Source organism: Notothenia rossii, assembly GCF_949606895.1.
Source record: "Notothenia rossii genome assembly, chromosome: 1".
NCBI lineage: Eukaryota > Metazoa > Chordata > Actinopteri > Perciformes > Nototheniidae > Notothenia > Notothenia rossii.
Window position 1 is genome coordinate 76374223 of NC_136912.1, and position 25584 is coordinate 76399806.

A 25584-nucleotide genomic window follows, 5' to 3' on the forward strand; every position below is an offset into this window, starting at 1 on the left:
GATCCTCTATTGCTCCACATGAGGAGGATGATCCCATGCAAGTGTACGTTGCAATGGAGTTTAAAATAGATGAGATACATGTAGTTATATTTCTAAGATGTCTCAAATTATGGTTATACTTTTTATAACATCAAAGGCTTGCTGTCTGCATAGTAGTCATAGCAGTGAGTTAGATAATCACATGCAGAAATGGTCTGGCTTAATGACAATGATATAATTATTTTGAGATGTACTATCAGTGATTGGAAAAAAGGGGAAATCGATTGTCATTAAATAATTTATACATTTTGTTCCGCAGCCTGTTTTATGTTATTTGCTTACTTGGTAATTACATTATTGGAAATGCTTATGTACTGCTCGATAAAAGACACTTATTCAAATTCCGACTTCTAAGTTTAACACAGGGTATAAGTTATTATTGAGTTAAGAGTGGACAAATAGACCTTTAATAATGCACAATATCAATCAATCCATCATAAATCTCACCTAAACCGATTTGGCATTTACATTACTAGGAATTTGGCATCTTCAAATCAAATTGGTAGCAATACCGATTCAGTCACTAGTGATGTAACCATATTTTTAAGATAAAGTAAAACTACCTATCTATCTGCCATAGCTACAATTAAAACTCGTTTAATAAAGTTACTCTAGCTTGAGTTATGAAGCGATGTTTCGAATGACGATAATATCGTCTTTTTCTGGGGGTTCCTGAACGCCTCACGTCTTTCAGAGCTACGTCACCCGGCAGTGCCCAATGAGAACTCGCAACGAAGTCTTGATTGATGACGTATACAGGAAATGTAGACATATTCCAAAAGCAGACAGATATTTTAGCTTTTATTTCTCCTATTTAAGATAATTTAAACGGACGAGGTTATGCAAACGTGGAGTCTCGTATCCCTTTGTGTGTTGCTCGGTCTTGCTGCAAGATGGGGCGTTTCGTTAAACTCATATTCAGGTAGGAAATGTGAAGTTTACCGTTTACATGCTGCACAACTGAGTGCTCAATGCTACACAGCTGATTATTTGAGTGGATATTGCGTTTTCTTTACACGTATCAGGGTGGTGCTTTTGGCTGTGTGTGGTTAAATGCTGTCAGTTCGTGATGTAAGTCGGGTTCCCATTCATCAGACTAAAAGCTTTTTCTCCTCCAGGGGCGGGGAAAACTCCCATGTTTGGCGACTACGAGGCTCAAAGGCACTGGCAAGAAGTGACATACAACCTCCCTGTGCAGGAATGGTCAGTCTGAAGTTTGTTTACTCAGTGGAGCAAGTTTGAGAACGCCAACAATGTCCAGGCAGCTGAACATCTTTGGGGTTTTGACAGGGATTGGACATATTGTAGTGATCGCACTTAAAACACTAATGTTTATTAAATGATGGGATCAGATTCTGTGAGTCACCGACCTACAATACCAGTAGTATGGGATGAATACAAATCCAGAGGATAACCAGAAAAGTGAACAAATTAAAGCTGAAAATGCCCGTATTATATGGCTGCAACTTAGGATATAATATCTATAGGCCTATCTATAAGCAATTCAGATGTCTATCTTATACTTGTGGATAATGCCATTTTGAATACTATTTAAGATTGGATATAACACCAAAAACAGATTTTAGATTCTGGATTATTACTATAAGTGAATGATTACCAAAACACATACAAAAAATAGAGAGACATATCAATACAAATAAGCCACTAGGGGTTGTTATTATGCTATTAGACTGTCTGCAACATCAGACACTTCCACATTGTCAGAATAAATATATCTGAAATGTTTACTTATCCAGGTACTTCAACACCACTAAGAATGACTTGAACTACTGGGGTCTTGACTACCCTCCTCTGACTGCCTACCACAGCCTGATCTGTGCTTTTGTGTAAGTATGTTTTTATTTGAGAGTTTACATGACATCTCTGCTTACATTTTTACAATGTTTATTCATGAACACATTTGGATATTCCATGTTTTGTCAGTTATAAAATGCCACAAATGTTCTACTTACTTGTCCATTCTATGTACCCATGGGTAACTCTAAAGCCAGCCTGTCATTTAAGCATTATAAATACCTTCATTTCTATACTATAAATATATTTTCCTGCAGAGCTAAGACGATAAACCCTGAGTGGGTGGAGCTTCACAAATCCAGAGGTTATGAAAGTCCAGCGCACAAGTTGTTCATGAGAGCTACAGGTACAGTAACTACCAGAAAATAAAGTAAAATGCTTCATTGATCCATATTGAACTTAACCTTAAAATAGCAGTTTATTTAATTACAAAGAAGATTTATAAAATAATACGGTTCTATGTTCGGTTTCAGTCCTGGTGGCAGATTTGTTGATATACATCCCTGCTGTGGTTTTATACTGTTTGTATCTGACTGAGGGATCCTCTAAGAAAAAGGTAACACACTTGCCCGGTATGAGATGAAATCTAATAATTTTTTCAGCTAAAGATGAAAATAAGCCACCTTTTTGGCTACAGTGAAATATTGTGGCATGAGGAAGTTATTATTGCAATATAAATTATGCCATTATATTTTCCAGGAAGTTATGAATGTATAAATGCATTTCCAGGACAGTCCATTAAAGTGGATGTTTTGTAATATATCTTAATGAAGCAAACATTACAGGATCAACACTAGAACAATTCCCAGCATACATTGCAATTTGTACAGCGCAACATGGGACAGACTATTATTACCTTAGGATTCTAAGAATGAATAAGCAAATACTGAGAAGAACAAACGATTAATTTGTTTGGACGTCTCTTTCACACAACAAAGTTTGCAAATGAATGTAATGTGATTCAAATGACATTGAATGCCTCATTGTATAATAATGACCAGTCGACTATAGTTCATTTTTAGTCATGTTTTACCCTTCAACAACTAATAAATGCTCCTTTTCTCCAGGTTTCCACTCTGCTCTGCTTCCTTTTATACCCTGGCCTCATTCTTGTTGACTATGGCCATTTCCAGTATCCTTTATGTACAAGTGCATTTCTACTATTTATTTACTCTGATATCATTATTGTAATTTGCCTGTTACCATCTCTTAAGGTCAGTATTTCACTGACTTTGGTCCTAATCCTAATAGATTACATTAACAAATGTATATTATATAAGTTATATTGTCTTGTATCCTTTAAAGCACATACAATAGTGAGGGTTTAAATATTGTTAAGTACGTGAAAAATAGATTCGAAGACATTTTTAGCAGAATATAATCGTTAACCGAATCAGGTACAATGGAGTGAGTCTGGGTTTTGCCCTGTGGGGGGTTCTGGCTCTGGGTCTGGGCTGGGATGCTTTGGGCTCCGTGGCTTTTTGCCTGGCTCTCAACTACAAACAGATGGAGCTGTACCACGCTCTGCCCTTCTTCTGCTACCTGCTGGGGAAGAATGTCAAACTGGGCCTGATGGGGCGAGGGTGAGTCTGTATTTGTCTTTTGTGTTGTCTATCTTCTGCACTTAACATTGTTTTCTTTATATTTTAACAGTTTGTTTTGTTATCTACAGCATTTATTTCCATTGCATTATGTCCAACGTACACACACACACACGCACGCACGCACGCACGCACGCACACAAGAACCCTTAATCATATCCCTTAGATAAATTGGATGGCTTGGATGTAATTTACATGTCATTTGTTGACATTTATCAATAATGTTCTGGTACATTACAGGAATGTGCACATACATTTGGAGGGGCTATTGCTCTAAACTGGAAAAAGGACCTCCCCCCCACCCCGAAAAAAGACCTTTTGAAAAAATTCTAACTCGTTTTTAATTTAAAAGGTTAATAAAAGAAAAACACAACACTGTCATTGCATTTGACACTCAGTTGACTTTTAGGTCCACTGCTAAATTTGTTATTCAGGCACTTTTTTAGTTTTGCAGTCCATATCTCATTAAAATATAATGTTGGTAACTATTAAAGAAAAAATGGGGACAATCCTGTTTTAATGTAGTTTGACCATTGTAACTGCTGTGCAGACATACTGATAAAATAGGGCTTCTAACTAATTACCTTAAATAAAATCACTAATTAATGAAACCAGTTCAATACGCATTATTCTTATTCTTATCATTCTTTATGAGCGCAGTAACGGTAAGGTATCTAATTACTATTATTTATTTAGTATTCCATAACTTAATAACAGAGATGGTCAAACTAAAGTGGTAGAGACATGGCAGAAATCCTAAAATGAAGCGGGACAGTGAAGTGTTCTCCCGTATGTGAGAGGGCGATGAAGAAAAGAGAGCGAGCGGTACCCGTCGAGGGAGTTTATGGAGCAGAGTAAAAGACACAGAAAAACAGTAACAAGTATATTTAGGTGGTTTTTTTGTAAATAACCGACGGTATCAAGAGGAAGTAAAGTCCCCTGGTTTGTCCCCTATACTCTAACGCCAGGCAGGCATTTGGTGTGATCACCATAGCCATATGAGGCCGGAGGGCTTTCCTTTGCTTCCAGCTGTCAGATTGTAAACAAAGTCACGTGACTGGGGGCAGATGACAGCGCTGACAAGGTGTGTTTTTCGCAGCGAGACTCTACAATACTAATTGTGGGCTTATCATGTTGATTCGAAAACCATAGAAAACAAAAAAAACTCTCGCTCTCTCCAGAGGGGCAGGTCAGACAAAAATAGCTAACGGGCTGTTGCCCGGGCAACATTACCCCGAGCAACATTAGCCCGGGCAACATTAGCCCGTACCTGTGCACGTCCCTGGTACATTATATAGATCCTGCTCACCATTCTTCCCCAACTACTACCGAGTAACAGCGTATTACACAAATATAAAAATGTGTACAATAATAATTACCTTTCAGCTTTATATAGTTATACAAAATATCCTTTCATGGCCTTTTCATTTATACAATTATTTTTCAAAGAGTGTACTGAAGGAGTCTGCACTACATGTTCTAGAAGTGTGTTACCTGCACAAAGTGTGACAGTTGTTTTACTTTGACAAAAATGTATGTTTAAACCATTCATCCATTACATTCTTTGGTTGTCAAACAATTGCTATTGTTGTCAACTACTAGTAATTATGTTCATGTTTTATTTTCCTCCTAAAAACAGATATGCAGATATCGTTTACCACTAAGTCATTATTTGAGTGCTATATTTAAATATTTGTTTTAGCTATTCCCTCATCTTTTCATGCACTCTTGTAACTCCAGAAAATGGTCAAAGTTCAAGCTACAGTTCACCGACAGTACAGTGTGACCAAATCATTTGTCATGTGAGAGATGTATGGAAAGGGATGGGGGAAAAAGAGCTACAAAAGTGATTCGTCATTCCATGTCTGCCTTCTTAAAAGAAAACAATGAAGGGACAGTCCAACATCTAAGTATACTATTTATAGTTTGTAAAGAACACAACTTACTGTATGTCTCAATAAAGCAAAAACTGGTATAGAGGTGTATTATAAAGATTATGTTTGTGTCCGTGAATACATCATTTCTTTATATAGGTTTTTTCTGTAATGCATAGATTTTTCAGCTGAGTGTTTGAAGCAGATACGTAGTGTGAGTCTATAAGTGAGCAGTGTCCTCAGGAGAGCCTCAGAATGACTGAGGTAATCAGATTGGATGCTGTTACTAGTGTGTCCAGTGTCTGTTTATCTAGTAACAATGTACCAAGGGCATTTAGTAGCAAATGGAGAGCTGGATTAGAAGAGCCGGGGGGGCTGGGGAGGAGATATGTCCAGATGTCTCTCTCGCCATGCCCAAACTCCTCAGCTATGCCGCGTGTGCAACTTAACCAGCAGCTTCACAGTTACAGCTGACGAGATAGTCTGACCTACAGGAGACTTTCAGCTGATGCATTGCTTTCACTGCATTCCTCATCACGAGGGTCAAATCCCAAATTTAGGACTTGCGGACAGCATGTTCTAATTGTTTGAGGAATGGCAATAAATGATGACAAACTTAAGCTACTCGCCAATGTCAACATTTCTATTTTTGAGTAAATTACTTTAACAAACAATGTCAAAATGTTGTGCCTATGTTATCATTTTATCTCTGTACCTTCTGACATGATGCTTGTCTCCATGCTTGTCTCCCTGTGTGCCCCCCCCCTCCTCTAGGCTTTTCCTGTTGGTGAGAATTGCTTTGACAGTGTTGGTGACTTTTGCCCTGTGCTGGCTGCCCTTCCTGTCTGACCCCGGTCAGGCCATGCAGGTGGCCAGGAGGATCTTTCCCGTGGCTCGCGGTCTGTTTGAGGTACAGTAGTGTTTTTTCAGTGAAAAGTCAGCCTGGAAAACCACATCTGAGAAGCTCGATCATGCCTTTGGGACTCTTAGTTTTATCAAAAAAGCATTTGTACTCTTGTCATGCAAGCTATCTAAGAATAGCCACCGACAACCCCAAAATATATTTTAAAAACACAAGTGGAGGAGGATAATATCTCTTCTTTTATCTTAAGATAAGATGATCCACACAGGTCACATGAACATTTCCTGTGGTAGTTCTCTTTGAAGTCTTGGTTGTCCTTGAGCTGGTGCAGATGTTTAACCTCGTCACTACCCTGTTCCAATGTATGCATGAGAACGTGTATCCCAAGGAAGTTCAGCAATGTCTGAGTAAATGTGATGTGTCCTGAAATTCCTCCAAAAATCCAATAGCACAAAAACAGTCCATCAGCAAACAGGCTCTATCAGAGAATTATGGACATATTCTAACTGTGTAATGAACAGAAGACAGTAGTTTTACTCAAACATCGGTACCACTTTACAATAAGACTAACCTTATGAATACGAAGTTTGTTATTCATTTATTAATTAAGTTGTGAAAACTTTATAAATCATTAATAAGCTTTTATAAGACATGAGATAAACAGGGCAACAGTGACCGGTTGCTTGCCAAATAGTGAGCTCACTTCATTTCAAACCTTTATTTAATCAGATTGGTCCAATTGAGATCATAGATCTCTTTTTCAAGGGAGACCTGCAGCATATAGGTTCCACATGAAACATAAAACAATAAAGGACATCATACATTATATTTACAGGATACATTTACATAGTTATAGACATTTACAAGTGTCCATAGTATCAACAAGCATTTCATTTAGCCTAGCTTTAAAAACATGCAGAGGAATGAGATTGCTCAGTTTCAATTCTTGCTGAAGATTGTTCCAAGCAAGTGGAGCTGCGCACATAAAAGCTGTCTTACCTAAGGCAGTTCTTGCTTTTGGCACATGTTACAATACTACATCATGCGATCTCAGACAATAGCGGCTTGCAACTCTCTGTGTTATCAGTAAACAGATGTAATACGGGAGTTTACCCAACAAAGCTTTATAAATAAACGTGTACCAATGACTTAGCCTCTTTACAGTAAGTGATGGCAAACCTGCCTTGGTATACAGTGTACAGTGATGTGTAAGTGCTTTACAATTTGTGACAAATCTCAGTGTGCTGTGATGGGTACCGAGAACCGGTACTAAGTCAATACCGGTACCTGATTGGACGGTATCGGTATACCGTTAAGCCGCTGGACAAACGGTGCTGCTATCGGTATATGTGTTACGTCTACTTCCTTCGTTTAACTTTAAACCATTCTGGTTGGTTGGGAACCCTCATCCCGTGTGATGTATCCGGTTTGAGACCCCTCTGATTGGCCACTGTAAATGCCACTCGTCATCTCTCTCAACAGCGCTCTTATTATTGTTGTGAGACTCCCGCAGGCATGGCGGACAGAGCGAAGCGATCGAAGGTCTGGGTGCACTTTAAAAAAATGTCGTGGCGATAGTGCAAGTTGCAATCTATGTACTCAATTAGTTGCTTGTAAAGGGGGTAACACAAGCAACTTAATGACGCAGTGCTAGTGCTAATAGTGCTAGCGGGTTTCAGCCGCGCCGTGTGTAAATGTGGCCTGAGCGAAGGCTCGCAGGCAGGTTAGCTGCTGCGCACGGGTAATATATTTTGTTTACCTGAGTGCAATCTTGCAGGCACATCGCCTTGTCTTTTTTTTGTTTATTAACACTGACAGTGTATTAATGTGAGCTCCTACACCTATAATAATTTGACCTTTCATTGAATGCTTTATAAACCAGTTAAACTTACAGATGTCATTGTGAATTGGAAAACTGCATTTAAAGGTCAACGTTTCAATGTATGGTTCAGCAATTGTTGGTCGTTTACTAGGAATTGACATATTTTAAGCTCAAAAACGTTGTTCTATGTTTAAACCTTCTGACACATTTTGACGTGTTTCAGTTCAGCACATCATTTATTTTGTGATGATTTAAAAGTACAATCCAGAATAATATACGTACTCGCCTTTATCTTTTTGCCATCTTAGCCTTTTGACCAATTTCTTCATATCACAGTTTTGCATGATGTCACTGTAGGACAATGTTTTAAGGATCTCTTGTCGAGCTAGGTTGTCAGTTTGAAATGTCTGGATGAAGATGTAAATGATTTACAAATGTTAAAAAAATGTTTTAAAAAATGCCTCTTTTCATCCTCTGTCTGAGGGAAAACCCCCAAAAGCATGATAGGGCGAACCAGGCCCCTTTAAGTTATTATTGATTTGTGTCTGCTTCTGAGAAGCTAGTGTATAAGTTATACAGTTATTTCTGCAATGACAATACAATTACTGTTTAATCTTCACGTTTGTATTCATGTCTATAATTTTGAGCACCAAATTATTGAAAAGTATCGATAAGAGTATCGAAAAATACCGATAAGCAGTACCGGTATCGATAAAATCCTAACGATACCCATCCCTAGCTGTGATAGGCGGCATCTAACTTGTTCAGGCAATTGGCAGGTGCATTCATATACAACTAATCACCAAAGTCCACCACAGGTAAAAAGGTCACAGTGACTAGCCTTTTCCTGGCCTCAAATGAGAAACAGGACTTGTTTCTGAAAAAGAAACCTAGCCTAACCCTCAGCTTTTTAAGCAGGTTATTTACATGAAGTTTAAAGGTAAGACAATCATCAAGCCAGATACCAAGATATTTGTAACAGGTAACCACTTCTAGTACTTTTCCTTGCATAGTAACAATATCTAAAACAGGCTCTGGTGTCACATGTATCTCTACTGCTAACCCTTATTAGAAATGGTAGTAATTCATTAATAAATGGGAATGTGTTTAACACTCTACAATAAGGCTCCCTTTTGTCAATTATAAATGTTAGTAACTCATAAATAAATGGTCATAAAGAGATGCCAAGAAACATCTAATTGGATTGGGGGAATCAACTCGGTGAACAACAGATACCAAGGACGCTGGCTGATGAAGAAGACGAAGTAAGCTAGGTAGCCAATATTCAATTCAAAACCTTTATTTATCCAGGTGAAATCCCATTGTGATCAATGATCTCTTTTTCAAGGGAGACCTGCAGCAGTAGGTTCCACATGAAGACATAAAAACATAAACAACAGAACAACAAAAGGACATCATACAGCAACATTTACAGGGATTACAATTTACATATCTATCCACATATACAGGTACCAAAAGCATCTGATTGTGTAGCATCCAACCGAGCTTTAAAAACATGTAGTGGTACCAGATTGGTAATTTTCCATTATTTTTGCAGACTGTTCCAAGTTAGTGGAGCTGCACATCTAAAAGCTTTCAATATAAGGCTTAGTCATCTTGCCAAATAGTGAGCCTGTGTTGACGTATGAAAACCATGTTAGAACTGGTTTATAAATGGGTTTTTTTTTTAGAAGAGAGAAGTCAGATGTTTCTGGGAGAGCAAGTAAGGGGTCTTTTTCTTACCTCTACGTAAACTCATTATGTAGTTGCAATAACTGTTTCATTAGCTCTTTTCTAAAGGCGGTGTATTTCAAGAATTTTCTGTGCTTGTACAAATATATTATTTTGGTATTTTTAGGCTATAGAAAATGTCTTCTTAGACATAATAAATAATATTGGATATTCACCCAAATCCTCACTCTCTTAATATTTTTCATATAGTCCTTAAGGGATAAATGGAAGCACAAGGCTGTGACCAGTGCATGAAAGTCAGACACCGGTCATGCCCTACACATGCCCTTCCACCCCGCAGTGCTTAGCCGGCGGGAAATGGATATCCTGTAGGATGAAAGAAAACAGAGGAATAAAACGGGGAAAGGTCAGGAGATCAGTGTCACTCTATCTCTGGGAGGTCTTGGGGTCCGGGACGTACAGTAGGAGGATATAGATAAATCTTACTAATTTATAGCCTGGGTGTTTTCAGCACTTCATAGCAGAGCCATGTTCTAGCCGTATGAACTGACGAGTGGGGCAAATGCTACATTTAAAGCCGTATCGGAGCACATCCGACAACTGTTGCCTGCTACCGACTTTATCTTGGGAAATCATATAAGTATGATGGGCTGTTTCATAGCATGCACACACACACACACACACACACACACACACACACACACACACACACACACACACACACACACACACGTATGTTGTGGTAAGTCAGTAATTGCCTCTGAGAGACAAAAAGGCACAGCACTATATTAAGTTAAAATAATAGTGCGATAGTTTACAGAGAGTACTCCAAAGACTTCAGCTGGCAGCGTTGAAAGCTGTCACTGAAGGAGCAGAGCTAAAGTAACTGTTTCTGTTCTTGCTGTGTGATTGACAGCTCAGAGGCCTGTCAGTCATTTCAAAAACCCCCGTATCCTTCACCTTGTCCCGGTCCCTGAGGTGGCACCCACCACAAGGTCTCGCGGATGTGAGAAGTTAATTGAACATTTTTAACAGGGGAGCAGATGGCAGTGTGCGCTGTGGCAGTATTTGTTCAACGAAATGATACAAACACAATACACAGGGTGTGAGAGACACTATCCTCTCCTGTGACGACAGCATGAGAGGCTGTGGGGGTCGCGTCGTCCTGAACTAATTGTGAAATTGTGCACGTAAGCAGAAGCTTTGGACAAGGGGACAGGGGTGAGAAGGAGGGTGGCGGGGAATGGGGTGCTGGTGACTGGTGGTCGTGGCAGCTTCTGGGCGGGAGCAGTTGTAAGTTTACCCACTGAGCTGCATTCTGGCGTCTCACGTTGCTGCCTGCTCACAAAAATGGCACCAAATGCTTCTCCCTGTGAAATTCCATGCTGGCTTATAGGTGAAGGTGCCGCGCTGCTCTTGCTCCCCTGTCATTTGCCGATGGAACCCTCTGCTGTTCATATGTTGCCTTTCGGCTGCTTTCAGGAAACTTCCCGTAGTGGTTATTTGGAGCGGGAGGAAAAGAGGAAGGGAGAAAGGGGCTTAGACAACACAAACGCTGGATGGCCCATGCTGCTGACTATGCTGCCATTAATATAAGATCCACACAGCTGTGCTGCGAGCAGCTGTAGCACAGAGCAGAGAGAGGAGGCCAGAAATAGTTTCTCTAGACTGGGCCACACTGAAACCACTCGCTAAGGAATCATAAAGATGATCTAGGCACGCTGTCTCTGTGACGTGTGATATCATAGTGCACAGTGGCGGCTCGGGCTTCGATATCATCTGATCCCCGCACAACTGCTTAAGCACTTAAATCGACTGAATCTCACAGCAACGCCCTGCTCATGTCGTATAAACCACAAATACTTTTAGCCTGGTATTAGGGCTGTAACATAGCTTCCATATTATTTAGATATCATTTTACAAGTTATCTACAAAAACAACACAACATTGATTGATACATATGACATGAGAGAAAAAGCAATGACATTTTTCTTTGGAGCTTCAATGGTTAGTTTATTAATGAATTTGTTCATAGACATAACGTTTATCAGCGACTATTTAGAAAATATATTTATAATTTTAGTCTTAAAAAAATACCACCCTCTCCACATGTGATTTTTTTCTGCTTTTTGTTTCATATCATTTAAAATAAATATGTATGTTACAAATTGAGGTGTTAGATCTGTGAATTTGTGGTATACATTTCCAAAAAAAAGTGTTTAAATTTAAAAATAGATTGCTTGTATGTATGTTTAATTAGTTGTCTGTTGTTGGTCTGTATCTGCTGGTTATGCAAAAACTACTTTGGTTTGACATTTCACCTGTGTGCCCAAGTTTACAAATAAGTCCCATGCTTTTTCTGACAGGGGGGTCAATTTATGGAGGAGGGTTACGCACTTATGCCCCTCTGGAATGCCCTGGGGTATTTTTATTGCACTTTCAGTTGGGAAATTATTACTTATGTCACCTATTTGCTCTTCAAAATAGAACTCTGAATGAGTTATTTACACAGGCATCAAGGAATGTGTTTCATTTAAAAAAGATTGTTGGTTTGTGTGTACAGGATAAGGTGGCCAACACATGGTGCAGCTTGAACGTCCTGATGAAGATCAGATCCATTCTGTCCAGTGACTCCCAGATGTACCTCAGGTAATCCCTCTGTCTGTCAAACAAGATTACACTTCTACTCCCCTAAATTTTGCTGAATCGTTGTGTCTCTTCTTCTTCTGTACCTAGTTTTTGCTTCTTTCATTTCTTGGGAAAGCAAGGCTTGCCCAAGGGAAGGAAAAGTGGGATACAGCGGGGTGGAAGTAAGAACATCCCTTCAGGAAAGATCTTGAGAGGAAAGTCAAATGTCACGGCTGTCTTTGAAATGTTTCGACGAGACATTGAACTGCCCGGGGAGCTATGGAAATGTTTCTTTTCAGAAATGTTACAGATTAAGTGTTTTATTAGATGATTAAGTGTGTGAAAAACAAATAATCATGCTATCAGGGGAGACCGCGTTGTGAACACTGAGTGCTCATTACATTTAACTTGAGTTTCTCTCCACACTACCCCACAGAGCATCCAAGGGAAGTATTAGGATGATCTATTTTGACTAAAAGCTGAGAACCTGTTGGATCACAATGGGAACACAGTTGTGTCATGGTGGAGCCTGCTTAAATAACCCAGCATGCTAAATTTAGAAGTCTTGTGTTCGCATCGTGGACACGTTTCTGCCAGACTGCTAAGTCCGGGGATCAAGTTGGACTTCTTGAGTGAAGTGCATTTCAAACAAATGAAAAACACTCTTGTCTTTTTGGCACGGGGGCAAATTGCTTAACGCTCTGGCGTGGGCGTGCTGTGTACATAGAATGAATCAGCTGTGAAAAGTGATCCATGTCCTTCCGGACCACAGAACCCTGCCCAGCACATAACACACCCGCTGCCACACGCACTAAATACCCACTTACTACTCCTTCACTACTCTCCATCTATCATTATCTCTGTCCATCTATCTATTTCCTAGTAAAACACATTGTTGCCCTCACGCCTTGAACTGACTCGCTGCCTGACCTCTCAGCACATTCACACACATAGTCACTCTCTTCCGGTGCCTCCACCCCCAGCAGGTGACAATTGAAGGGTTAAACTAATGCCTGCTAACCCTGAGAAGGGGCCAGTATTTGGTCATTTTCTACATAGCGGAAGTCTTAGTTGGTAGAGCAGGCGGTATCTAAAAAAAAAAACAGCGAGATGGATCCTCAGTTGGATTCTGGTTCGTCCTGTTGGTTGTTTGCTTTTGACCTCAAAACCAGATCATCAGGGCCATTTCAATTTTTTACAACATCCTCCGAGGGCCGTACAAATTATTGAACTCAACCTCTGTTTAAAAAAACTAAAATCACAGCCCATTCATTTCGCCTTTCTTTCATGCTGTGCAAAGAAAAAGCAACCTCTTAATACAGAGATCTCACCATGACTCGCACATGCATGTGCACGGTTGTGGCATGACCACCAAAACAGAAAGATATGGACACATGATGTGTGCAAATATATTTTGTGTCCTATCCATGTGAAAAGGGACCTGCACAGGTACGGGCTAATGTTGCCCGGGCAACAGCCCGTTTGCCTTTTTTGTCTGACCTGCCCCTCTGGAGAGAGAGGTTGTTTTTTTTTTCTATTGTGGCCGAATCAACATGATAAGCCCACAATTAGTATTGTAGAGTCTCGCTGCGGGAAACACACTTTGTCAGCGCTGTCATCTGCCCCCAGCCACGTGACTTTGTTTACAATCTGACAGCTGGAAGCAAAGGAAAGCCCTCCGGCCTCATATGGCTATGGTGATCACACCGAATGCCTGCCTGGCGTTAGAGTATAGGGGACAAACCAGGGGACTTTACTTCCTCTTGATACCGTCGGTTATTTACAAAGAAAAAACCTAAATGTACTTCATATTGTGCTTTTGTCTTTCTGTGTCTTTTACTCTGCTCCGTAAACTCCCTCGACAGGGCCGTTCGCTCTCTTTTCTTCATCGCCCTCTCACATACGGGAGAACACTTCACTGTCCTGCTTCATTGTAGGATTTCTGCCATGTCTCTACCACTTTAGTTTGACCATCTCTGTTATTAAGTTATGGAATACTAAATAAATAATAGTAATTAGATACCTTACCGTTACTGCGCTCATAAAGAATGATAAGAATAAGAATAATGCCTATTGAACTGGTTTCATTAATTAGTGATTTTATTTAAGGTAATTAGTTAGAAGCCCTATTTTATCCGTATGTCTGCACAGCAGTTACAATGGTCAAACTACATTAAAACAGGATTGTCCCCATTTTTTCTTTAATAGTTACTAACATTAGATATTTTAATGAGATATGGACCGCAAAACAAAAAATGTGCCTGAATAACGAATTTAGCAGTGGACATAAGTGTCACATGCAATGACAGTGTTGTGTTTTTCTTTTATTTACCTTTTACATTAAAAAACAAGTTAGAATTTTCAAAAGGTCTTTTTTCGGGGTGGGGGGGGGGGTCCTTTTTCCAGTTTAGAGCAGTAGCCCCTCCAAATGTCTGTGCACGTCCCTGCATGTGAACATGATTTAAGTGTGAGGTGGACCTAACCTCCTCTAGGGGAGTCGGGGCATGCTCCCCCGGGAAGATTTTTTTTAAATGTTGAAGTTAAATGCATCAGTCTGGTGCACTTATGGCGCATTTCCACTACAGCGCGGAGCTCGCTTTAAGCGTGCCGTGCCTTGCCTGGCACGTTTTTGGTTGCGTTTCCACTTGGCGTAGTTCCGGCTAGCGGGTACTATTTCACAGTTTTTCTCGCCCCATAAAATAGAGGTTCTTTCTGGGCCAACAACCAGGCTGAGTCTGGCTGAGTATGCTAAACTAAAGAGAGAATCGCTGGCAAGGGGACTACAACCAAATGAACTTATTTGACCGTGATTTAATTGTAATACGTTTCAAAATGATGCCGAAATAACAACATACTGATACCGATTAGTAAAAACCATGAATTAATGCTTTGACATGTCTGCAGACAAGACGGCAGGCAAAAAAAACTTTTAAAATGCATGTTTTCTAAAAGGAGGTCGGCTAAGCTAACGCAGTGTATGCTCCGACCGTCCACACTCACAAGGGCCTATACAGACATAAATAAACCAGCGACTGTATTCACCATGACACCGACAGTCTGTGGTTTATACTTGGTTAACTTTTGTCAAGTTTCTGAACAGATATGAGGAGCTGTGAGCTTGAGTGCTAACAGCTAACGGCTGATGTTGTTTTTATGTGGTTCTCATTGAAGATGACATCACTGCTCCGCCTACACCGAGTTACTATAGTTACTGCCCCAGCTATTAAACTGTAATGGAAACGCAGCATAAAGTGAGCCAGTCCTAACAAGGCCGAAAGGCCCTGACACACCTACCCGATTTTGGGAGTCAGAGGCCGTCAGAGGCAGTCGGGCATTCGCGGCACCCTACTCAGGTTGGTGGGTCTCGCACCGTCGTTGCTTTACTGCACATTTTCACACCTCCCGCGGCCGATTCAACATGTTCAACATGTTGAATCGGCCAAAGAAAGTCGGCCAAAGAAACCACTCTGATTGGCTGTTGCCTCTTTTGAATGACGAATACACACTACCGCTGCGTGCTGGTAAGGACAGTTATTGCCTCTCGTCGACTGAAGTCTTTGCGGTGCATTCGTAGGCGGGCGGCGTAGGCGGGCGGCGTAGCCGACGTAGCCGACGCAGGCGACGTAGCGGACGTAAACGTCGGGACGCCTTCGGTACGCGTTCTTTGGTCTGTAGCGGCCTTAACGAGGCCTTGCCATACCGAGCGAGGCCCTATAGTGGAAATGCGCCATTAAAGACCAAAATTAAGAGATCTATGGATATATCTCTCAACACCCATATGAAACAGAACTGTAAGCAGATTTTCTTTTTCTTTATGGATATTTTACAAATCACTCCCCTTTTAAAGTGTATTCTTGTTTATTAATAACAACTTTTTTTACTGCCATATAGTATTTTATACCTGTTTTTCATTTATTCTCTTGTTTTTGATAACTATAATGATCATAAAGGTGTGCCTTTACCTCACTGAGCTGAGGTTATCAGCCTCTCAGTCTGTCAGGAGAGAGCTCTCTTCCACCTGGTTGTAGAAAAATCTCCTTATATTCGTTAGCATAGCTAGCTAACCAGATGCTAATTTCCCTGGTACCGCTCTCTCTCTCTCTCGCTCAAACAAACAAAATGCGGTCATGCCACACACACAGAGCCGAGCTTGAATGACACACAAAGACCCAGAAGTACTTGTACTGTAATGTATCATATTCTTTTCGATGGCGTTATTGACTGTATGATCAGTATGACAGATGAACAGATCGCCACTGGGTTTACAACTAAAGACACAGCCACGCAAAAACTGCAGCATGTGTATGGCTCCTTATCATGGATGTATAATAAGAACCTCCGTAGGCCCCTACTGCAATTTTTGAAGTGCCGGAGCGGCGTTTCGGTGCTCTCCGTTAGCACTACACCCCTGTCAGACGAGACATATACCACGTGATTACACGTTAGACTCGTGTTGTGAACCTGACCTTGGCCAGGAAAAACCGGAACTTGCTTGTTTAATTATTTTGCGGTCTAGATTCTTTAATTTTTTTTTTTTTTGCCTAGCTCGAGGGCCGTACCAAATGGTCTTGCGGACCGTATACGGCCTGGAAGCCGGAGGTTCCCCACCCCTGATCTAGTGCCACTGAGTGGAAACAAATTGTGTGTTTTATCATTCTGGCAAAATAGAGGTTTATTTTTCAGTTCTCTGAACATTATCAGCAACGTCAAAAAAACTAAACAAAAGAAAGATGTATAATTTGTGTAAGCCTGGAATGATTTCATATTGACAGCAATTCGATTAAATACTCTACATGTCTTCTGTTGAACAATTAGTTTTTCTTGCTGAAGAGACTTCATCTCCCTCTGTGGGTTTTCAGATGTGTTTATGCATGTTTCAACAGTGCTGATGTGATTTAATCTGAACCATTGTTTGTAATGTTTTTCAGTTTTGCCTGCACTCTTCTGGCGGTCTTGCCTTCCTGCGTAAGACTTCTGACGAAGCCCACCTTCTGGCAGTTTAAACTGGCATTGGTGAGTGACATCTAACTGACGTCAAAACGCATGTCCTCAAACTGTTTATTTAATGGTCATATAGAGACTAAAATATTAGTTATTTCATTATTACAAGTTTAAGACTTTCTGCACTTCATCTCCTTTATAATAATTACTACATAAAGTTAATTGATACCTCCCTTTATCCATGATTTGTTTTCTTACCTTCACTGCCTTTATTCAAAAGTATGCTTTGCTGTATTATTGTTCATTAACAGCCGTTTTTGAACCAACACCCTCGGATTTTCCCTTTTTAGGCTAATTCCTCTCTGGCGTTCTTCCTATTCTCCTATCAAGTCCACGAGAAGTCTATCCTCTTAGCTGCTTTGTAAGTACAGAGGTAATATTTCACCACATGCAACAGCACAGCAGCTGTGGTAACAAACAGTAATTGTACTTTTTCTATCTTGTAGCAATATCTCAAATATTCATGAGTATAGATTTAATTTCTGCTCTCAAGGAGCCATTCGCCTGTTACCCCGATTCAGATCTCAGTTTATGTCCTGCAGATTGTTAATGAGTTGAAGACGTGCGCACTTTGTAAAAATGACATCGCCCTCCTTCTGTTCTCACACAGTGGCAGAGGAAAAATCTATTTAAGTACAGACTTGCTACTGAGGGCTTACTCACCTCTGTCATAATACTCTGCACCACACAGACACAAAAGCAGCCTCTCAGCTTCCATTGTCCTTAATGTGAGTAAAAGCACTGCTTTCATACATGAGCATAAAGATGTGCATGTGTGCGATTCATTAAAATGTACCCACATATGTTTAGAGCTGTGTAGGTACAGAGTGAAGTGGCATAGATTTGACTTGAGCTAGGGATTTGGTTCCATGATCTGGCCTCATCTATTAATCTAGATTAGGGTAGATTGTTTCTTTATTAACTATTGAGTTATATCTCCCACCTGTCCCCCTGAATCAATCAGTAATGCATGTCCAGGGATTAGGAAAGAATGGCAGGCAGCAGCTCAGGGCGTTGTTTGCGCAGGATCAATTATTGGGCTGTAACAGGATCGCCAAAGAGCACTGGCTGTAATTATGGGCTCAGGGGCCGAAGGAAAGTGCCCCCCTCGGAGCACAGTGTTCAGCTAGCACTGGCTCACAATGACGCAGGCAACCAGGTTCAACACACAACAGGCCTTTGCTACACAGACACATATATATGTGCCCAGAAGAGATAACTTCAACTTCTTTGCAACTCATTTTAGGTATTTCATGTTGAAATGTTATAAAAGTAATTAAGTTGTATTTTTGTATACACATACATGCCAGTGCAGATTCAGTAAAAAGCATTTATAGATAAACATAATTGTGCTACAACCAACACTTTACTGCCTTGTGACTGTGAATAATGGATTAATGTGGATGTCAGTTGCTTTAATATAATACACGAATGACATCGGTTCACATCCAGCTGCGACCTAACATGGCCTAATTTCCTGTCGAACTGTAACATGATATTAAATGGTGCTTACTGCAGAGTGTGTTCAACAGGGAGTTTATGCAACCGTTATCTGTTCTAGGCCTGCCTGCCTCCTGCTGAATGACCTCCCCTTGATGGCTATTTGGTTCCTGCATGCCTCTACATTCAGGTAAGACTGTGGAGAAAAGCCTCCGTTCAAAGCACAACAGATGGTCTACACACGATAGGTAGTAGATGGATTCAAGCTAATTATTGTCTATTCTTTAAATCAGAGGTCATTTATGGAGCTTTTAAACCTTGCATAAGCTAAAAGAATGAACATTTAATATGTTGTGCTTTTGCATTGGACCTTTAAAATTAGTGTTAAACTTTATTTCAAGCCATTAATAAAGATGTTTTATATGATGTATATGTTGTTGTTATTTTTATAATCAATAAAGAAGCCATTGCTAGCTAGACTAGCATCACCAGGTTAGCAAAGGGAAACGGTTTTCCTGAATCTGTCCAAAGGTACCTATCACCTTTTAGAGTTAGCTAAATACCGCATTATATGGTGTTTGATTATGTGAAGATACAAATATTTAAGAAGAAAAGTACTGTCAAAAGAATTTGTTTTATTGGAGCTTGCACAACTTTTTTAGCTAATGTTTGCTAAATTAAGCTACATATTGCTTTATAATTGACACCACTGAGTAAGGTCAATAATTCTATAAATCTTTAAATGTGCCAATGTTACATTACCTTTTTTTCTAATTGACTCTTATTCAATACTGTTCAGCAAAACTGTAATGTTTACGGATGGAGTCTTATATCTCTCTTTATTTCTCACTAGTGTCAAATATCAAATGAAGAACACCGTAGAAATAAGCTTGAAAAGCGATATTGATCTACTGTGTGGGTTGAGATGAGGACCGTGAATGGAAAAGCCAAGTAGTGCTGCAAACGCTCTGTCTAACTTTCACCAGCTGTTGTTAAATTCTTCCGGCAGCACTAATTGTTGTGTGTGTGGTTTAGTATAAGGATATCTGGGGATTACACGGCATAGTCTGCATGCCTGCCTTCTAAGTGTGCGTTGTGTAGGGACAGGAGGTCATTCTGTCTCTGCTACTCAGTACAGTCTGGCTGGGACTTTCACATTATCCACATCCTCTACAGACTCCATTTAAAGAAATACAGCTTTTGTTGGCGTAATTGGCTTAATGGATGTTCAGCTATAGCAATTGTAAGAGGAAATAAAGCAGCTTGTCTCAATAAATTGACCAAGTATGTATTTCCAAATTGTTAAACATTTATCTGATGAATTGTGCCATTTTTTTTGTCGTATTAAAAACCAGAATGAGCAGTTTGTTTTCAGTGAATGAGTTTTTACAAGCCAGGGTGATGTGCGATGTACTATAAGACAACTGTTGTTCTTGTCCGTGCCCTTCTGCTAAACTAAGATAAGCTTTGCACGAATGTCAGAGCCATCTCATCCCAGGGGACTGACTGTTTGTGCAGGCCTGCTGGAAAAAAGCTATGTGGTTTACTCTTGCCCTTTTCGAAGCAAACATGATACTGAACATAGTGATGTACTGCTGGAAGTAAAGAAATTACTTGAATATACCATTGTAGAAGTGTATATCAAAGCTTCACTTTGCAGAGTCATTGTACATAACTCCAGACGTTCTAAACTTGAAATGCACCATTTTCCCTCTGTGCAGCATGCTGCCTCTGTTTCTGAAGGACGGTCTGCTGGTGCCCTTTGTTGTGACCTCGCTGGGCTTCCTGTACTTCAGCATCTATCTGCTGTCTGCACTGGAGCGCTGCTCAGAGGAAGAACTGAGACTGGGAGCCTACCACAAGCTGCTGTTCTGCCTACCCAAACTGGACCTAGCCTGGATTGTAAGATGGAAGGTCAGTATGGGGCAAACCCCCCCCCCCCCCGGTGTAATAACAAACACTGCATCATCATCACTGATTCTGTTCAATTTAAATGCAAAACATGCAATGTTGCAACAACATAGGGGTCTCTCAATAAAAACGAAAGCAAACCAAAACCACATTTTATATAACGGTTGATTTTGTCATTCTTAGACATTTTAATGTGGAACAATTAAATATCTTGAACAATCTGAGTAGCATTGCTTCGTTTAAAAATGTAGAAGGTATATTTAGTAGGGAAAAATAAGTTATTACACCATTTTCCCCAATGGTGTGTCCCCAGTCATGCTTAAGTCAACAAAATATTGTACTTTCAGGGGACAAAGTAAGTGTACATTTATTTTCCCGGTTTGTAACAGGTAAATGTTGTAGGTCAAGCTACAGAGGTGGCAATCTAGTGTCCCAGAGATTTGTACAGGAGGAGTTAACAACTGTCATGGTGGTTGTGGCAGTTCTAATTAACTGCCAATACAATCAATGACATGCAAATGACTTAATACCACATCAAACTGATTGCGCACCAGTTTGTAAAATGTGGTTATTGCATCTTCATGATGGACATCTTGTGCAATTAGTTTGTTGAAACATTAGACAATCCCAGTTTAAAGTTGGTATGACCACAGATCAGTTGGTATGAGTTTCTCTCTACTAGTGTCTATGTTGAATGTGCCACTAGGAGTCACCAGAATCACAAATGTTCTGATCCTACATACAGGGGCTTTAAGTTTAAAAGGTTTTTATTCTGACCAAGATCATTCTCAATAAACAATACAAAAGTTAAGATACTGCTGCTTGATTAAGTTTATAGTTCATATTTGCGCTTGTGCACGGGGGAGAGGATTCACAGCTGATGCATTTGTAATTAGAAGGGGCTGATTTCAGGGTCCCAGGTTGCCCGTACTTTGAAAGCAGCACTAGATCTAAATTGCAGCCGTGTGAGAAGATATATCCAACTGTATAAATAAAGATCATGTGCCGCTGTAAGTTGTGTAAGCTGTCCAGGGATGAAAGCCACTGACAGCCCCAGGAATTATTTATCACTTATTTAAGTTTCCACAGCGTCTGAAGTGGTTGCACCGCCAGCCCCTTAGCGACAGGGGCTCCGGTAGGGTGTCAGAGATTAAGAGAAGGTGTCTTTTTATAGCGCGTGTCATTAACACAGGTTTGCCTAGATATATTTATTTACACAAGCAGCATAAATAGCAAGCCCAGATGATGGGCGATAAGGTTTCATAGGTTTAGGGTGGCGGGGAGAGGTGTGGGCATGGGGTGTTTCCTCCATTTTAGTCACCGACTTATCTCTGGCTCATAAAGCTCAAATAGACACATGAACGATCTCAGGCTCAGTTCTGTTTGCAACTCTGTTACAAGGAAAAAGTAGGCCTTAATTTAAATTGGCTATTCTGCAGAGTGATACTAAATCAGAGGTTGGTGTATAAAATAAAGTGACACTTAATATCAAGGGAAAAGCTAACCGTATTCTCTTACCCTGAGGTGTCTAGGCTTTTTTATTTTTACGACAGTTTTGGATTTGGAATATCAATTTAGTTAATACACAAAAAGGGGCATCGGGGTCTCCAGTGCATATACACTTCCTCTTATCATGTGACAGAGGTGCCATATTAAGGTTACATGATGGAAGCTAAACCATCTCCAAGATATCTGAGCAATGACAGTTATATGTGGTTGAAAGATTTAAGAAAAGCCAATGAGTAGACCTGAATTTGAGATCTTTTTGTCAAAATAATGTTTCTAAAAAAGCTCTTGACCAGTTATTTTGGCCTAACTTTGTGAAGTTCTTTAGTCCTTTCATTTTGTAGTCATCATACTTTATGATCCTGTGTCCTTGTCCTCATGTGAATCGGTTGATAACCACGCTGTTTCTCTGTCTGTGTTACAGTTCTACGTCAGCGTCTCCGTGATGGCCGGTCTGAGCATTGCTGCTGTAGCTCTGGCTCCTCCACCACATCTACCCGACTTGTTTCCTGTGCTGGTGTCTATCACTTCTTTTAGTCACTTCTTGGGAATATTTATATATTTCAACATTATCCAGTTCAGCGAGCCGCCCAGCAGAAAGAGCCAGAAGAAGAACAACTGAATGATGCCTAAGGCAGTGATGTACATGGCAACATATCGTTTACCAAACTGCTGCTAAATGCTTCAGGGAAGCCAGTGTTACATTAAGAGGCATTTAAACGTGCCATAATGTCCCCTGTGGAAGAAGCATTAATGTAGAGCTGCAATTATCGGTCTATAAGAAACATTATTGATACCTATTTTGATGATCAATTAAGTCATTTTTTAGCAAAAATGCAAAACATTTGATATTTCCAGCCAGACAAATGAGTGGTTTTTCAGTTCCTCTTCTATTATAGTAAATTGAATATCTATGGGGTTTGATGCTATTGCTCAGACACAAATGAGATTTGATGGCATCACCTTTAGCTCTAATAAATTGTGACAGCTTTCTGAACTTTTATAGACCAAATATTGTATTGAGTAGATAATCTGCAAACAAATTGTTAAGGAAATAATCATTTGTTGTAGCCAGAAACAAAGGGTAATGAATAGGATTTTGCAGACTTCAAAATCACTATGCTACAAATTCAGAGGACCTGTGATATCAGTACAAAGTAGACGGTAGTGATATTTTTCCAGTTTGGACCAAATTAATTCAAGAAATGATTCCCCCTTGTGGGGACCTCTTGCATATTTTTTTGTATTGGAATAAACACTATTGCTAGCTAATCAATCAAGTACCAATAGACATGCCGTGTGCAGCCCATTTGACTCCAGCGAGCTCTGTGCCTGGATGCTTAAGCTACGGGGATGGCCACAATACCAGGAACACCTGTTGTAATGTTCAGTAATTGTAAAGACCAACATGGGGAAAGGTGTTTAATTTTCCAGTAACTCTTTAAGCCATGGTGTTGCTAGCCTTAATGATATTGTAAGGTGTTTCTCTTATTTTGTCTACCCTCAGTTCCTCCTCTGGGTATTGTGATTTAAACACATTCCTGGCGCGACTGGACTCCGGTCTAGCAGGAACTGTTAAACATTATTCATGTGAACTTTTTCTTTACGGTTTTTCTATTGTATATTTTCATCTATCATTGAAGTACTTTTGTACAAACTTCGTTTTTGTGAAAATAAATAACATTTCTCAATGACCTAAAGTGAACATCCGTTTTATTGCCCCATTGTTAAAATGATTTAATTTTTGAGCAGCTTCACATAAACTGTCTACATTTACCAAGTAGTCCGCTAAATCACCCCTAACAGTCTGGCAGAGACAGAGCCAATAATTGGACAGAAATTATATCTTTCAAAGCTTTTACTCAACATCATTAAATATTCATTACAAGTCCAAGATACTTCAAGGGTCCTGCACCAAAGACCTGTTCATTTAAAACAAAGCCAGTGACGGGAGAGGCCTTAAAAAGAGATGATGGAAGGTGACATATCTGAACATAATGCCATAAAGTTGAAATACCACAGAAAGAAAGGTACAAGCAATTTCTTTCTCCAATCTCTGAGCTAGTTAATGACAGGCATAAAAAAATCCATTACAACTATAAATGTTATCAGGTCAGTGAGGGTTGCCCGTGCATCTGAGGCTCTAGGCTGGCTGCCAATATGAGCCGCTGGGACAAATAGGAGCCCAAGATCTGAGTTAACTGTTACTACAACGGGACAGGGACACAGGGGGCCAATTAGAGGAGGGGGAAAGGCGCCGGTCTGCCATTTATTACACATGTTTTTATAAAGGTATGCCAATACATTTGGAAGCTGCAAGGGAAAATGAGAATTCATCGTCCCACATTCTGAAATGCAAAATATGGAAAGATTAAATAGTTCATTTATATGATTCTGGGGAATTGGAAATCTGATTTGAGTAAACTGAACTCTAAATTATTTGGTTTTACGATTATGAAGATTTGAAATTATTTTAATGTAAATATATATGGGTATCAATTGATTGGATAAAAATGACACTTTAGTTAAAAACCTTTAGGCAATTTGAAACTTCTTTATGACATTTGGTATAGACTTTATACAATTATGAAAATAGAATTGGCAAATGGAATAAGCATGTATAGTGTTATAATATATTATACATCAATTAAGGAAAACCTATATAATAAGACCAACAAAGGGAATACACTATAGTATGTGACAAACTCCTAGTCACATCAAAGAATAATAATAAACCTTCACAATATTACACACAATAAAGAACTTTGTCCGGTTGCACTAACACTGATTTGGTGATTCGACGGTTTAGGTTTGCAATTGGAAACTCGGATATATAAAATAATCTGATCAACATATCAAGTATTGGAAGAAAATTCCCAAAGTGAAATTAAGGCTTGTGTCACCCCCTCTCTCTGCCTAGTTTTACAGGATGCATCGCCCCCGTTTCTTTGGCTCTTATCTCTCAGACTTGAGGCAGGCACAGGAAGTAGATACTGTACCCTATTGGTTACAGGGAGGATGAAGAAAATCTCCGAAAGAGACCCCAGATAATTAATATTTTTACTAGAAGGAATAAGAAGAGGTAACAGTTTTGGATCCCAATCTATTGCGAAAACTGCTGGCATAGTTAAGAGATTGTTTTGATGTATCTGGTGGTAAGGGGGCCGTTAAAAGCACCACAGATCCTTCTATGAATCTCCAAAGGGGCCAGTATCCAAACATTAGTTTTGTTTATGAGCGTGCTGGCTTTGTCCTTCACGTGGCCTCTAAGGGTGATAAAGTGAGAGTTACACGATCCACCTTAGGCAGAAATAGGAAATGTTGCTGTGAACACCAGCTGTTGCTTAGGTCGACTCGGGCAGTGAGAGGCCTCGGCCTTCCCAGGCACTGCCA

The 25584-nt window shown here is 40.0% G+C and overlaps 1 protein-coding gene across 1 annotated transcript; it reads left to right on the forward strand.

Annotated features, from left to right (window-relative positions):
* The first annotated feature begins 776 nt into the window (after positions 1-776).
* Positions 777-23885, forward strand: alg6 (ALG6 alpha-1,3-glucosyltransferase). The gene is made up of 14 exons (XM_079682231.1): positions 777-961; positions 1158-1242; positions 1797-1886; positions 2112-2200; positions 2328-2410; positions 2922-2986; positions 3252-3437; positions 6104-6239; positions 12269-12354; positions 17262-17346; positions 17625-17695; positions 18896-18964; positions 20496-20688; positions 22616-23885. Exons 1-14 carry the CDS (start codon positions 880-882, stop codon positions 22811-22813), a joined length of 1518 nt encoding a protein of 505 aa, XP_079538357.1. The 5' UTR covers positions 777-879; the 3' UTR covers positions 22814-23885.
* Positions 23886-25584: the final 1699 nt, after the last annotated feature.